The 14110-nt window shown below is 43.5% G+C and overlaps 1 protein-coding gene across 4 annotated transcripts in view; it reads right to left on the minus strand.

Annotated features, from left to right (window-relative positions):
* Positions 1-14110, minus strand: part of HYCC1 (hyccin PI4KA lipid kinase complex subunit 1) — a 101646-nt gene that overhangs the window by 25977 nt on the left and 61559 nt on the right. For 3 of the 4 annotated variants that reach the window (XM_084787737.1, XM_084787738.1, XM_084787736.1), the window contains one exon: positions 6434-10787. The exons of the other annotated variant lie outside the window; for it this stretch is intronic. In XM_084787737.1, coding sequence (XP_084643863.1) covers positions 10210-10787 — 578 coding nt within the window. In that variant the 3' untranslated portion in view covers positions 6434-10209. Of the gene's footprint in view, positions 1-6433; positions 10788-14110 lie in introns of those variants that run through there. 4 annotated transcript variants of the gene reach the window in all.

Raw genomic sequence — 14110 nt, forward strand, 5'->3', positions numbered from 1 at the left:
ACTGTTTCTCTCTGCTTCCCTTTCTCCTCTCGTCAGTCTTTCTGCTCTGATCACTTGATAAATACAGCAACACATCCACTCATGGGGACAGGCACTCTAAGGGTCAGTATCTCAGAGGGGACAGCCATCAGGGCCAGACTCACTTCTGGGTCTCCCTCTTACTGGAATCTTGGCTCTCTCAAGTGACAGCTGGCTTGGTGGCCTTTTACTTGCTTTTATTTCTGTGTGTCATTGCTGTAGTATGCTTGCTTCTCTGATGCTTAACAGTTACTCTTCTCAGGGGCCTTTTGCTCTACTTTGTGCCAAAACTGGCAAATTCCAAATGGAAGAAATCACTGTAGGACATCTGCCCCTCCCTCAGATTATCCTCTGTACTGAGAGACCCCCCACATCTTACCTCAGCTCCAGGGCCAGGGACTCACAAAAGGATTCCAAGGGCTCGGCTTCCGGTTGTGCTCATGGCTACGCTTTATGGCAGCAAACCAACAGAGAGCAACATCAACAAAGGGAGCAAAATGCACAGCGTGAGATCTGGGGGAAACAAGGCCCCAGCTTGCCTTCCACAACCGTGTGCTTGATTCAGCCAGCCTGGACTGTGCCCAGCTAGGGATACTTATAAATGACACGTACTGCCCACAGCTTGTGTTACGGCTGGTACACATAATTCCACGCTCCCCGAAGAAGGCACGCAGCACAAGGTGGGCTGTGACTGAGGATAAGCAGTTTACAGAGTAGGGAAGGCAGGAGCTAAAAGCTTTAGAAAGCTGAGTTTCCAGACCAGACCCAAAGCCCAACTTAAAGATCCTCAATAGCTTCAAACTTGGGCTTTAAGGAATGTTATCCAGTGCTGTTGCAATGCTATGAAACCTCGGGTTGTTTTTCCTTCCTGCTAAGCACTGTCTCTGAGACGTCCTAAGCTGCACACGATGGGCTGTTTGCTCCTGCGGAGAAGATGAGATGTGCTTTACCAAGCAGCTAGAGGCGTACTTGAACAAGGTTTCAGGAACTGAGCTGATCTGCAGAGGGGTTTGAGGCAGATCAGCTATGCACGCAGGCATTGCTGGTTGTGAACTCACCATCAGCGTCTCACCATCACCTCAGCGTCTCAAGTGCTAGACTACAGCAGTACGCCTCCTCTGGGGACTGGAACGACTGATGGCTTCCTGAGTTCCTGGTCCATGAGTCTGTGGGGGGGGGGGGCTGTACTTTTATTCCACTTTCACTCCTACGGTAGAGATTTTTAAGGCTCTAAGCCAGTGGTTCTCACCCTTCCTAATGCTGCGACCCTTTAATGCAGCACCTCATGCTGTGGTGACCCCCAACCACAAAAATCGTTTTATTGCTACTTCGTAACTGTAATCCTGCTACTGTTAATGAATGGTATTGTAAATATCTGACATGTGACTCAAGGGTTGAGAACTGCTGCCCTAACCTAAGACGCAAGCGTTTTCTCAGCTCTCGCTCCTGGCTTGGCCATCACTGCCACCCAATCTTTAGGTTGCGGGATCAGCCAGAAGAGCAGACAGTAAGCGTCTTACGTATTTCTCCTAGCACCAACCAGCATCCCCAGGAAAGAAACTGCCTTTGAAAGTTTTTGTTGGGCCAGTGAGGTGTGAGTGGGCAAAGGCGTCTGCTGCCATGGACCTGAAGGGATGTATCCTCAGGACTCACATGGTTGAAGAGAATCAACTCCTGAGCATTTGTCCTCTGACTTCCACGGAGTGCGTGACTCACATGGGTGTGTGCGTGTGTGTCACACACATGATAAATGAGTGGAGAAAGTCTTTTTCTAAGGTTTTTTTTTTTTAAATCACCTAATGGAAGATTTAATGTTAGTTACTATGATGGCTAGTTTCTATTGTCAGCTGGATGGGATTCAGAGTCGCCATGGAAACAGACTTCTGAGTGTCTATGAAGGTGTTTCTGTAAGGATAACGGATGAGGGAAGGCCTACTCTGAATGCGGGTGGCACCAGGCCTTTGGCCGGGGTGTCAGACTGAATAAAAGAGAAGTGAGCTGAACACCAGCGTTCATTTCTTTCTCCTTCCTGGCTGCAGATGCAATATGGCTTCACACTCCTGCTGCACAGTGTCATTACCACGGCGGACTGCCTCGGCCTCCACACGGGGGCCAACACGAACCTTGCTTTTCTCGAGTGGCTTTTAACGGGTGTTTTGCCGCAGGAAGGAGAAGTTGAAGAGGCTGTGGTGCTGTTCCTAGAAGAGGAACTCCGACTCTCCTTACGTTTTCAGGTGAGGTCCTTTAGGAGGCTTTGGAGAAAATCCCGACAGCAAACACAGTAGCTAGCATCGCACATAGAAGCAGGACATTTGGGCAAGGCAGACTTAAGTCCAGACTCCGAGTGATGATGACATGTTCTGAGAGGACAGACAGCTGCCTCTCCTTGAGAAGGGGGTACTGAGGGAAGGAGGCCTGTCTGTTGGTGTCTGTGCATAGCCTTGATCCTGTGCCCCCAATAGTCTCCGCGCATACTTGTCTATTGAACAGGATCCCAAAGAGCGTCACCAACACCCACCTGCACCCTCATACTGATCACATGCTTATTAAGAGCCTCCTTCCCAGTGGTGAATGCCTGTGTCTAGCATTTGTGTGGCAAGCAATTCTTCTTACAACATGAGCCTGTTTTTTTTTAGAGGTCCAATGATATTTCTAGCTCCAAAATGTCATCGCTTGTCCTCTAGTTTTGTTACTTCCGGGTCCCCAGGTGCTTGGGTGGGTGTAGAGGGTGCATATCTGCCCCTCAGGATGGCTCCTTGAGCAGAGAAGAGCACCGTGTACGTTCCTCACCCTGTCCCACTGTCCTCTGGCACCATCTCAGCCTCTCCCAGCCATCCCAGTGCTGTGGGGTACTGCGTGTGTGGTTTCTCCAGTGAACTCAAAGTGCATACAATTTCTCTTGCAGGTGCCACTCACGGCTTGTTTTCTGCCTAGTTTTTCTCCTTTCAAAGGTCTTAGGGATTTCAGCTTGATTGATGTAAGTGAATTAAAAGGCTTAGGGAAAGAGGTAATTACTGAAACAAGATTCTGAACTAGTGTGGAATTACAGCAGAAGGGAAAGTGGTGGCCTATTATGGCAGGGGTGTGTTTTTAAATGACAAGAGAGAAGAAACTGCAATGAAGGATTATGGGGCACCGCGGGAGGGTCACAAACAGAAAGGTGCTGGCTAAAAGAAGGAAGCAAGAAACTGCTTGTGAGTGAGCCAATGGCTCAGGGCATGTCACAGCAGCGGGCCCAGTGACAGCCACTGCAACTGACGCAAGAAGAATGGGCAATTTTGTCACCTCTTTTGAGTCTCATTATCACTCAAGTGCACGAGATACACAGGAAAGAATGCTCTGGTGGAAAAAAAACAACAACAAAAAAGTTAATGCAAACCCTAGTGCAGAAAAATCATTCCATCCCATTATAGTTCTGAGAAAAAGAAACACAGATGTTGTGATTTACAAAAGACTATGCAGATACATGTAAACATAATCACATTTTACAGCCTTCTCCCTGCAGAGGAATGAGAGGGACTGGTTTTCTGACTTCCCTTGAATGCATGGGGAGCAATTTGGATCGACGGGGTTTCTGCTGCCTTCCTGGACTAGAGTCCAGCCAGTCAAGAGCATCGTTGAGGAAAACACCAGCACAGCACAATGTAATGACCACAGCAGAGCAAACAGTTAGGCTCAAGGGCTGATAGGGGAGAGATGCTTTGGAAGGAACTGTGGGGATCTTCAGGGTGACCCTGAGATGTCCAGAGAGACACCTTGCCTATACACCCTGACTTACCAGCCCTGAAAAAGAGTGTAAGTCAAGGCTGTGAACTCCAGCTACAATGGCCAGTGTCAGAAGGCTCAGAGAGGATGGGCCTGCCCATGTCAACCTGGCTTAGTTAGTGATTCCAGGAAACCCATGTCTAGGAAAGAGTAGAATGCAAAAAAGTGTAGGAAAAGCAGGAAGTATCTCCATTTCTCTTTCCAAGCATTAATCTGAATCTTAGCAGTGGCTGCTCAGTGCTTGACTTAAGCAAGGCTCTTTATGACTCCTGCCTGCTGCCATCTCAAATCCTAACTATTAACTCTTCCACACCCCGCACCCCCAATGACAGAGATGCTCATTTGCACACAGATCTCAGGTTCTGCAAGTACCTTACTCTGTGGTGCAGATGTAGATAGGGCTACCAAGGCGACCCTGAGTGTAGTAAGTTCTACTTAGTTTTGCTTTGTTGACACATCATGTTCACTAAACAGTAACAACAATGCTTTAAAAAAGACTATTAGCTTAATGGGTTTATACTCTCATACAGGAAGTAGTCTTTTTTTTTTTTTTTTAAATGTCAGGACAGTTTGTCTTTCACTACAGGTCTCTACTAATAAACTCACTGGTAACTGATCTTTGGGAAGCCCCTCCGAGAATACCAGATCTCTTTGAAAGTCTTTTCTAAGAACAGTCCACCACCATGCCTAGTCCATTGCTGGCCAGACTTTGTACTAAATGAGGAACTTATTAGAAATTCAGGTTTCCAAGCTTCGACACAGTGATTCTTGGGAATTAGCATAAGGCCCAACATCTGTTTTTAAAAGCATCAGTTTTTTACAATGTAGGCTGTCGCTAAGACTTATTTTATTTATATTTGTGTGGTGTGGTGTGGTGTGTGTGTGTGTGTGTGTGTGTGGTATGTATGTGTGTGTGTCTGCATGAGTATATTCCATACATGTTTAAGTGTCTAGAGGCCAAAAAAACTGGAACCAGAACTGGGCCACCAGACGTAGGAGCTGAGAACTGAACTTAGGCCCTCTGGAAGGGAAGGCAGCAAGCCCTCTCTCTTACTGCTGGAGTCATTTCTTGAGCCCCAAGCCTGCCTTCAGATCACATTTTGAGAAATAATGTTCTTCCTTGGTATCAGCAAACACACATGCACATGGTGTACATAGAATATGCTCACACGTTCACTATTCAACATAAACATAATTAAGTGGGCTCATACTATATACAACACACACAGAGCTGCGTTTTAATGGCTGTATCATATTCCACTCTATGCACTAGTTGAGACATTTAAATTCCCGGCTCTTTTTCTATTACAAACAATGCTACAATGAATGCCTTGTGTTTTCATGTTTGTAACGCGAAGTGGAGTAGAACAGATACAGGACCAAATCACTAGGTCAAAGTACATGAGTGAAGAGTCTGCTCAACTGCTCACCAATTCATTTGTAGCCATTTCCATTCCCACCAATTGTCTAAGTGCAGATACTAGTTCCATCTTTATCAATCTGAAAAGCTAAAGAATTGCTTACTTTTATTTGAATTAGCATATTTGTAATATAGCAATAGCTAGCATTCTGATTACAAATGAAACACAATTATCCTGTGGTCCACAAAATATAGCATCATTTAGCTTCGTGAAAATTGTCCTTTATTTTACTTTAAATTGTAACCTTATAAGAGGGAATAAATGAAATAGAAATACATGTTCATTCGACGGTACCTAGGGTTTTATTTTACTATGTGATAACAAAGAGAGAGTTGTAAGGCATACTATGTTCAAGATCAGCGTGAGCCCAGCACTTGGCAAAGTTGGGCGCCTGCTCCCTGAACCCTTCAGTTTCCTCTTTTGTAAAATGGGGTGCCATTCCCTTTTTAAAGTTGTTTTGAGTACTTAATTTAAATGACAAATCAGCTATTACTACCATAATAATAATCCAAGAGAAATTATGGAATGACTATTTATAATCATTAATCAATGATTATAAAATATGCATGAGATATTAACACAGTCAGACTCTAATCAGGGAGCCAGCTCTGTGTCAGGGACTCTGCAGTCACCATCTTTAAATCGTCAGGTTCTGATTCTACATACAAGTCATCTTCTAAGAGTAACTCGGAAAATATTTCCTAACTTCCTTAGATCAGCTGGAATTACTCACATATATAATCAACTGCCCGGTAGAATAGTTGTTAATGGGTTCGTTTCAGTATACCCGATGCATATCAGGAGTGGCACCATGATCTCTTGCAGCCAAGAAATGAAATACTGTGTTGTGTCCTACAGTCAGGAAGCTAGCTGCAACCCAACTCATCCACTGTCTACAGGCCCACTACACCCGAAGGCCTGTGCTCTGGTCTAGAGGCAAGCATCTGCACTCATAGACAAAAACTCATACTAAAGTTAAAGGCGGTGCTAGCCACTCTGCCCATGCTTCTGGTATAACAACTCTGCCACTGCTTCAGTGCCCCTGGGACCCATCTCTGGACGAACATTAATGGAGTCCCCCAGTTCTTCATCCCAAGCCAGGAGTGACGGTCATCAGTGGGCCAACCCAACAGCTCCCCAGTGGCTCTGCTCACCCAAGCTTACTTTCTGTTCCACTGTGAAGCTCATAAACTTTTATGCAGTTTCTAATGAATAAAGCAACCTGGAAAAACATTTTTCATATAGTTTTTATTTCAACAAAACAAGAGGAGACACTTGATGGATGTATAAAGTATTGCATATGGAGAACGTGTATACAAATGTACAAAACTTCCAAAAATTCAACTCCAGTTTATTTCATACCTTAAAAACACAAAGAGCACATAAAAATATCCAAAGTTTATTCTTAGGAATGTAAACTCTAAGAATAAAAGGACAAACCAGTCTATTTGTGAGAAGAGTTTAGCATTACCACATGATCAGAAGTAAAGGGCAGAGGTACACGTTAGCTCCAACAAGAGGAAGTCACGGGACAGGAAGAAACACAACTACGACCCAAGCCCACTAGCACTCTATATAAAACACAACATCTTCAAATGATGCCCTCTGTGCTGTCTCGTGAAGACCTGGACAATGTCAAGTACACATCTCAACCACTCACGTGCCAGCAGTCAACAGCAAGCCTGCAAGTGTAAACTCGTGCTCTCTAAAGGACCAAGGTTTTCAGCCTTTCACCCAGGGTCTGGGAAGACACTATTGTACATTAATTTCTACCTACAATGCCCTAGTAACCAACATTTTTGTTTTTTAGCATTTTTCAGTTACAGTACATGACATATGCTTTCTTAATGTACTTCATGGAGGTTTAATGTGCCTATAGACTTAAACATGAATCTGCCTTACTTTAACTCTTTGCTTAAAATTGTGTTTCAGAGGAAATATTTTCTTCCATAATTTATCTTTAAGCATTTTAGTTGTGATTTTCCAAAAGAGGCAAAAATACTTTTAAACTGGTATCCTTTTCATCTATTTTTATTTAAAGACATATCTCTCTTTAATTCAAACTTTTTGCAGCTGAGTAATATTTGCAGAGTTGTTGCTCTAGAGCTGAAAGGGAAATGAAACACTGCCTTTTCAAAACAAACAAGTTGTTTGGGAACTCCTGCTTTCCAGCGCTACAGGGATGGACTTCAAGAGTTCGGGCGGTGCCACAACTCTGAGGTGCTTTCCCGAGGCTCCCGGAAGAGGAAGGTGGGACCCTTGAGAAGTCTACTGTGCAGCTCTCAGAGGCTTGAGCTGGGCACAGCTCCACGGAGACACAAGGAAGTATCTTTAAGTAGCTTTAAGAATCACGGGATGAGTTAACTTGAGAACCCCCATTTAGAGCTCCTGAACTATGGAGTGCCAGACCCCAGTTTTGTGTGGAACCCTCTTGGTGACATCTTTGTAGGAAAGTGACCCACAAAGCTACACAGTGTCTCATATTTGCAAGATTGCGAGCGGGGAAGAGTAGTGCGCACAACAACAGTTGCCACAGATAACGTCATCCGACTTTGACAGCTGTTAGAAAAGCCTTTAATGTACACAATCCTTATTTGAAATAGTATGAAAGAGTTTTATTGTTAACATAACTCCACACCCAAGAAGACCAGATGGTGTAAATCATTTGGAGCAAAACCTCAGACTCACTCCACCGTAAGCTGTTACCCATTTTGTAGAAGAGAAGGGACACATGAAAATGTGCTGTGCACCAATCACTGACAGTTCCTGAACAACAGGGAGGGCCTTTCCTACTTAAAACCTGCAGCATCTGCAGCTCTGGTTTCATTTATGATCAGCAAGAGAAGAAGATGCTACATTTTTATTACAGAAACAAGGAGGAACTAGAAATTTAAGATGAGAGAGTATAAGAAGTCATGTGTCAATGTTATTAAAAAGTTAATTAGCTGTCAAAAACTATGGCGATTGTGACGATCCAGTATCTACTCTGTGCTTGAGGCTGTGGCACCACTGAGAATCCTATGTACCAGACAAGTAATTAGCACTCTGAAACTGTCTTCACAAGGATGGATGTATACAAACATCACTGGGGACCGTGTTTAAATGCCAGTTTTAGTTTACATGGTCTGCCTCTGAAATTCTGAAGATTTATTGAGATACTAGGTGACCCCAGTGGTCTTTGAACCACCTGAGTACCAAATGTCTACGACAATATCAAAATGAGGTTTCATTATAGTAGCTGGACCTTATTCTGGTCTCTCACTTACGCCAGCTAATGTTTCTTTAAGCTTACTCTATGTGTAAGCAAGCACCTCAACTTGCCTAATGACAATCTTTCAAAGCTCTTCTTAATAATATCAATACTGTTAGTAACTATAAGAAAAGTCCTTAAAGAATTAGAAAAAGACAACAAGGAATTCACAGTGACATTTTACAAATACTTTCAACTGTATACTACATTGCTATTAAATTATTCCAATATCAATTTTACTGTCTAGTTACCTTAAATTTTTTGAGGACCAATGAAGACAGCAGTTCTTTTCTGTTACAGAAACTCAAATGTTAAACTCATTTATGCTAAAAGCACAGACCTTGGGAAGATTGGCTTAAAGTAGTAGGTAAGCATTTAAAACTGTATCTCAAGTGTAAGTGCTTTGCACTCTATGACACGTGCGGTTTTGTCATCTCTGTGAGCTGGACCCATGCAGGCATGTTCTCCTGAGCACAGCGAGGGACTATGAATGAGGCGGCCTTGGTGTGCTGAGAGTCAGTGGCCAAGAACTGGACAGCTTCCCAGGCCTCCCACTGACCTGCTTCCGTTCACTCCCAGTCACTACCAGAGCACTCTGCTCTCCCAGCGGCCTCAGCGGCCGGCTGAGCAGACAACAGATACCAAGCTCGTGAGTCCATTTAGAGGTCACTGCCTCACCACCTTTCCTTGTTTAAGTGTCCGGTTGGCAGCAGTGGGTGTGTAACTGAGTTATTCCTTCTACATCATAACAAGAACTCTTAAAGCTCACAAACAAGAAGGATGCTCTTTTTTCTTGTGTTAAATTTGAGAACAAATGCAAGCAACCCTAAGTTAATGCACAAAAGTCCTCTGTCCATATTCAGTATCTTTATCTCCTTCCATCACACTTTGTAGATGAAAAATGAATCTAGTTTCCTTCATTTGCAGACAATTCACTATTAAACTCGTGATACTGATATCTTGGGAGCTGTGTTGCAAGATTTACAGTGGTTTCCAGGAAGTCTTCTGGGACCCATGCTCCGTATGCCAAAATACAAACTAAGTAGGATTTCTAAAGTTGAGCAGCACAGTCAATCAGCTCTGTGGCTGGTTACACTTTAGAAACCTAAAGGGACTGTCACCCGTAGAATCCAGATCAAACACTTCAAAACATGATCTCCCAGCAATCTCAGCTTTGCTGTTTAACGTTCTAAGAACTGCACCAGAAATTCTCTCAGCTTCTCTTTGCAACTGTCCCCATCGTGAGGATGATGTGGTCACAGCGCTTTCATTGGGCACTCTGCATCCGCATGGCTCTCACCACTCCTGTCTTCTCACATGCTTGCGTCTCAGCATGACGTCACGGATTCTTTACAGCCCAGTCCTCTCACACGGAGACTCTCTTTGACATCCCAGGGCAAATACACAACCACCAAAATACCAGGTACTAAAAACAACCTCACTGAGAATGTAACTGACTCAGACAACTGGCAAAAATTTATTGTTGCACTGACAATCTTAGAGCAACAATAACAAAGAAAGCGGAATAAAAGAATAAAGAACTTAAGCCAAGGGGAGAAGTGTACTCAAGAAATAACAAGACCATACCTTAGCTTACTGCAGACTAGACATTATTCCCTTCATAGCCAAAGGAGCCTTCAGAATTCAAGACGCCAGGCCCCTGCCAGGCCCAGGCATGAAGGACTGGCTACTTTCATAAGGGAGCAAAGCCACTTTTCCAGCTTCACTGATTACAGGAGAAAAATAAGTTACAAGTTAATCTGCGGACAAAGTGATGCTAATACTAGGAGGTCCCTGCTGACCTGCTTGGTACTTCATCGGAAGTTCAGTCCTTTCCGACACGTAAATAAGCTTTTCTTCTTGGAGACTACAAGCAGAAAACCTATGGGCATCTGCCCCAGCCACACAGCCAACAACAGCAGGAGATGGCATGTGAGGGCCTGGCGCACCACTGACCTGCTCAAAGGACTTACTAAACACAGTGGCTGCAGTCTTGGCCAAGCCTTGGCTGCTGGGCTTGGGCAGGGACTGGCTGGAGGTTAAGGTCAGTCTCTTCAGAGAGAGAAGCTCAAGGTTCTCGCTCTGGGCTCTCTGGGTTTGTTTGCGTGCAAAGTGATCCCTGCAAGATTCCCCTGCAGTCTCTCTTTCCTTTGCTCCAGCTTTGCTTCCTCCCGACCGTCTCTGGTTCTTCCCTACACTTGTCTTGTTACTACAGTTGTGACTACTGTTTGATAGACCCGACTGGCTGGTGCTAGACGCAGCCCTGGAATAAAATCCCTCGTCAACTTCAGTTATCTCCATCAGTTCTTCTTGACCTGTTAATTCTGTATCTCCTAAACAAAGAAATGACAAAGATGAATTAACATGAAGTATCTTAAGCAACTTTTAAAAGAGTAATACCAAATCAATTACATTGCAATCAGTGCCTAAGCATAATTTCTTAAAGCGATGAATTACAGAACAAAAATCAAAGGAGAAATTGAAACATTTTATAAATGTTAAAACAGTTCATTGTAATCAAATGACAGTGATTCCAAGTATATCAAAGCAAGGGCATGCTGTAAACTCCCCACTCCACCCCCATAGCTTTAGGAACAGCTCTCGTATGATGCATGCAAAGAGTAGAAGCCATTAGAAAAACCATCAGACAGTAAAAACGGGGATGACCTCTCTATCGTAGCTCCTACCCACGAACTTAAGTTAAAACAGAAGAATATGTTAAGAGGGGGTTTAGAAGGTTGTGTTCTCCATTCTAGATGCTCTAAGAATTAAAAAAAAAATTCCAAACATATATACACTGTAAATATTATAAGTTCAAAACGTGTTAAATTCTATATATTAAAAAAAGAAAAATCATTTTAGTTGCAAAACTTAAGCAGAAAATTAGCTCAGAAGCAATTTTCTGCCTCAGTTTCTCTAACAAATTCCTTGAGACCACATAGGGGTGATCATTCTGAAGAGCATTAAAAGTCATTGAGAAATTACGATGCATAATTCATGCACTTTATTAGATGACATGCAAATCGTATGTGACTGTGCAACTGTTGCTTAGCATGCACCAGTGCCCTTGCCTCAAGATACCTTGGGGTGCGGCTATAAAGCGCTCTGCTAAAACTGCACTCTGCCAGCTGCAGCCACTCCATCCTCCATCACTTTTCTCACAGATTTCTGCCTCCTGAGCTCAGGCAAGCCTTTGCCCTCACTCCTAGGGTCTGTGGCTGCTTCCTGCACGCCCTGCACATGCTGGCCATCAATGTCTGCTAGTGCTCTGCCCTTCTCCCCATTCCCGGGTCTCTCTCCGGACACACTTGTGACACTAATCTCAGGAATGACAAGGATGCCCACTTCAGTAGCATCATTACTGCTGTCAGGTTGCTCTAGAATTGAAGATGATAAGACAAAATGATGGCTGAAGACAAAACAAAAGAAAAGGCACAACACAAAACCAAAGAGAACAAAACGGGGTGACTGTATGTTATGACTTAAGGCAAACACTGACACTGTGGTTCCCATAAGTGACCGTCCAGTGACCGCGCAGGAGACAACGGGGTCACACTCTTTAGACATCCACAGGGCATCGGTTCATGTTCTGCATTGTTCACACACATTTTTCATGGACTATGAAACGTTTTTTAAATAATCGAAAACAGAATTCCTTTTAAAAATATTGTGACCAACTAAGCTTCTGTAAATATTAGGTCAATGCTCCAGAACATACAGGCCAAAGCCCTGGCTCTCGTCAGCAGCGGCACGCAAAGGACTCGGGAAGCCGTGTTGCACACTGCACTGAGCCTGGCTTAACCAACCGTGGTATTTATGGACATGCTTCCTCAACATGGCCCCATGGCCGGCACTCTGCTGCCTTACACACTCAGGACACAATCATGTGCTTAAGGTAGAATTAAGCAGTCTACTTCCTCAGCTTTGTACTAAGTCTAGAAATTTTGGTCTGCCTGCAATAGTCCATTACCAAAATGGAGAAAAAAGAAAAGAGGCATGGAGAAACAGACAGGTTCTCAACAGTTTACTGTAAAAATAGCCTCTGTAATTCAAACAAAGAGCATAACTCATAGGTAGTGAGTATCTATACAGATGACTTTATTCTGTACCTTAAATACAAAAGATTTTAAAGCTTACAAGTAAATATCTGTAATAAGTAGTAAGAATAACATAAACATGTAAAACAATGGTGAAGTGTAAACTCCATAACAACATAAGACAACACAACCAAAACCCAAACCAGAAACAGTATATATATACCCTTAAAAATGTAGCACATGAGTCTGCTGAAAGTGACTGTTTTCAGAGCTAGAATCATCAAAGCCTTTGGGATTGCGCTAAAAGTCTGAGAAACAGCATCGTATGGTAAAGGAGCAGAGGCCACAGCTACATACGCCTAGGGAGGCCTAGCTTTGCTGCACACCCCGAGCATCTTTGAACATTCCGGGTGCCCAAGCAACCTGACTCACAGGAAAGATGAGTAGGATAAAGCACCACAGCTCTTGAGCTCCCAGGTGACTGTGCACAGCGGAGTTTGGAAACCAAGGCTCTGCTCTAAATCTTTCAGATTTTGAAAATGGAATTCCCACAGACACCACTGCACATCTCCTCCTGGCTCCTCTTGCCCTGCATCATGCTCATGTGTGATGCAGTCATTTCTCTGTAACTGTTGTCTCCCACCCCTGTGGCCACAGGCTCTCCACACCGAGTTCCTCATTCTCAGGCAGGCTGGAGGACGGTGACCCCTTACAGGCCACGGGCTCCTGTGTGCACACTTTCCAACCAAGGTTATTCCCAGTTGCTAACAGCTATTTTCAAAAGTAAGGGCAAATCAATACTTATTGAGGTGTGTGCCAGAGGTCATGGCAACCTAGAGTCAAGTCACTGTGGCAATGTTGGATGGCAGCCAAGACTTGTTCATTTACACTGTAGAAGCCACTTCAAAAAGAAACACTACAGGGGCCTCCAGTCCAAAAGGCAAATTTAATATAAAAATATTTAAGTTTTATAAAAATTTAAAAGATACATATAGACATTCTAACACAATAAAGACACTCAATGGCACTATTTTTTTTTAGCACATTCTCAGATATTACTCTTTAATATTTTCAAAACAATAGGCCAGTGAGACGCTGAAGCAGGCCACTTAACCCCCATTTTCATAAGAGGAAACTGAAGTTTAGAAAGTGTGTAATTGCTTAAGGGAGACTTCTGGTTTCAAACAGCCATTCACACATACAGTGAATTCTAATTGTTAGAATCAATTTAAATGCTTTCTGCCATGTCCGAACAATGTTTACTTTATTTGTTTAGACTCTTGGTCATTTCAAAGAAGGCAGATAATTTACCTTGGCTGAACAAAAAGTCATAGCATATACACTCTAGAAGAATACACAAGGGATTTATAACTCAAGGCCAGTTTACTTGTATTTTTAGTTGGTTTTATTTGTGAAAATATGCTGATGGAAGTTAATGGTTCAAAAATGGCGATTCACCAGTGGAAATTCGCAGGGAGGCTGAGAAATGGCGAGAAGAGCATTTATAAAGCAGAGCAGGCCACTGAGGCATTAGTCACTCTCAGGATGGCAGCCATGGGCTGAGCAGACGTCAGATCACGAAGCGAACTCTAACAGCAGCTCTGGCTAATGACACATGT

The sequence above is a fragment of the Acomys minous genome, assembly GCF_964271855.1.
Source record: "Acomys minous genome assembly, chromosome: 6".
Lineage (NCBI taxonomy): Eukaryota > Metazoa > Chordata > Mammalia > Rodentia > Muridae > Acomys > Acomys minous.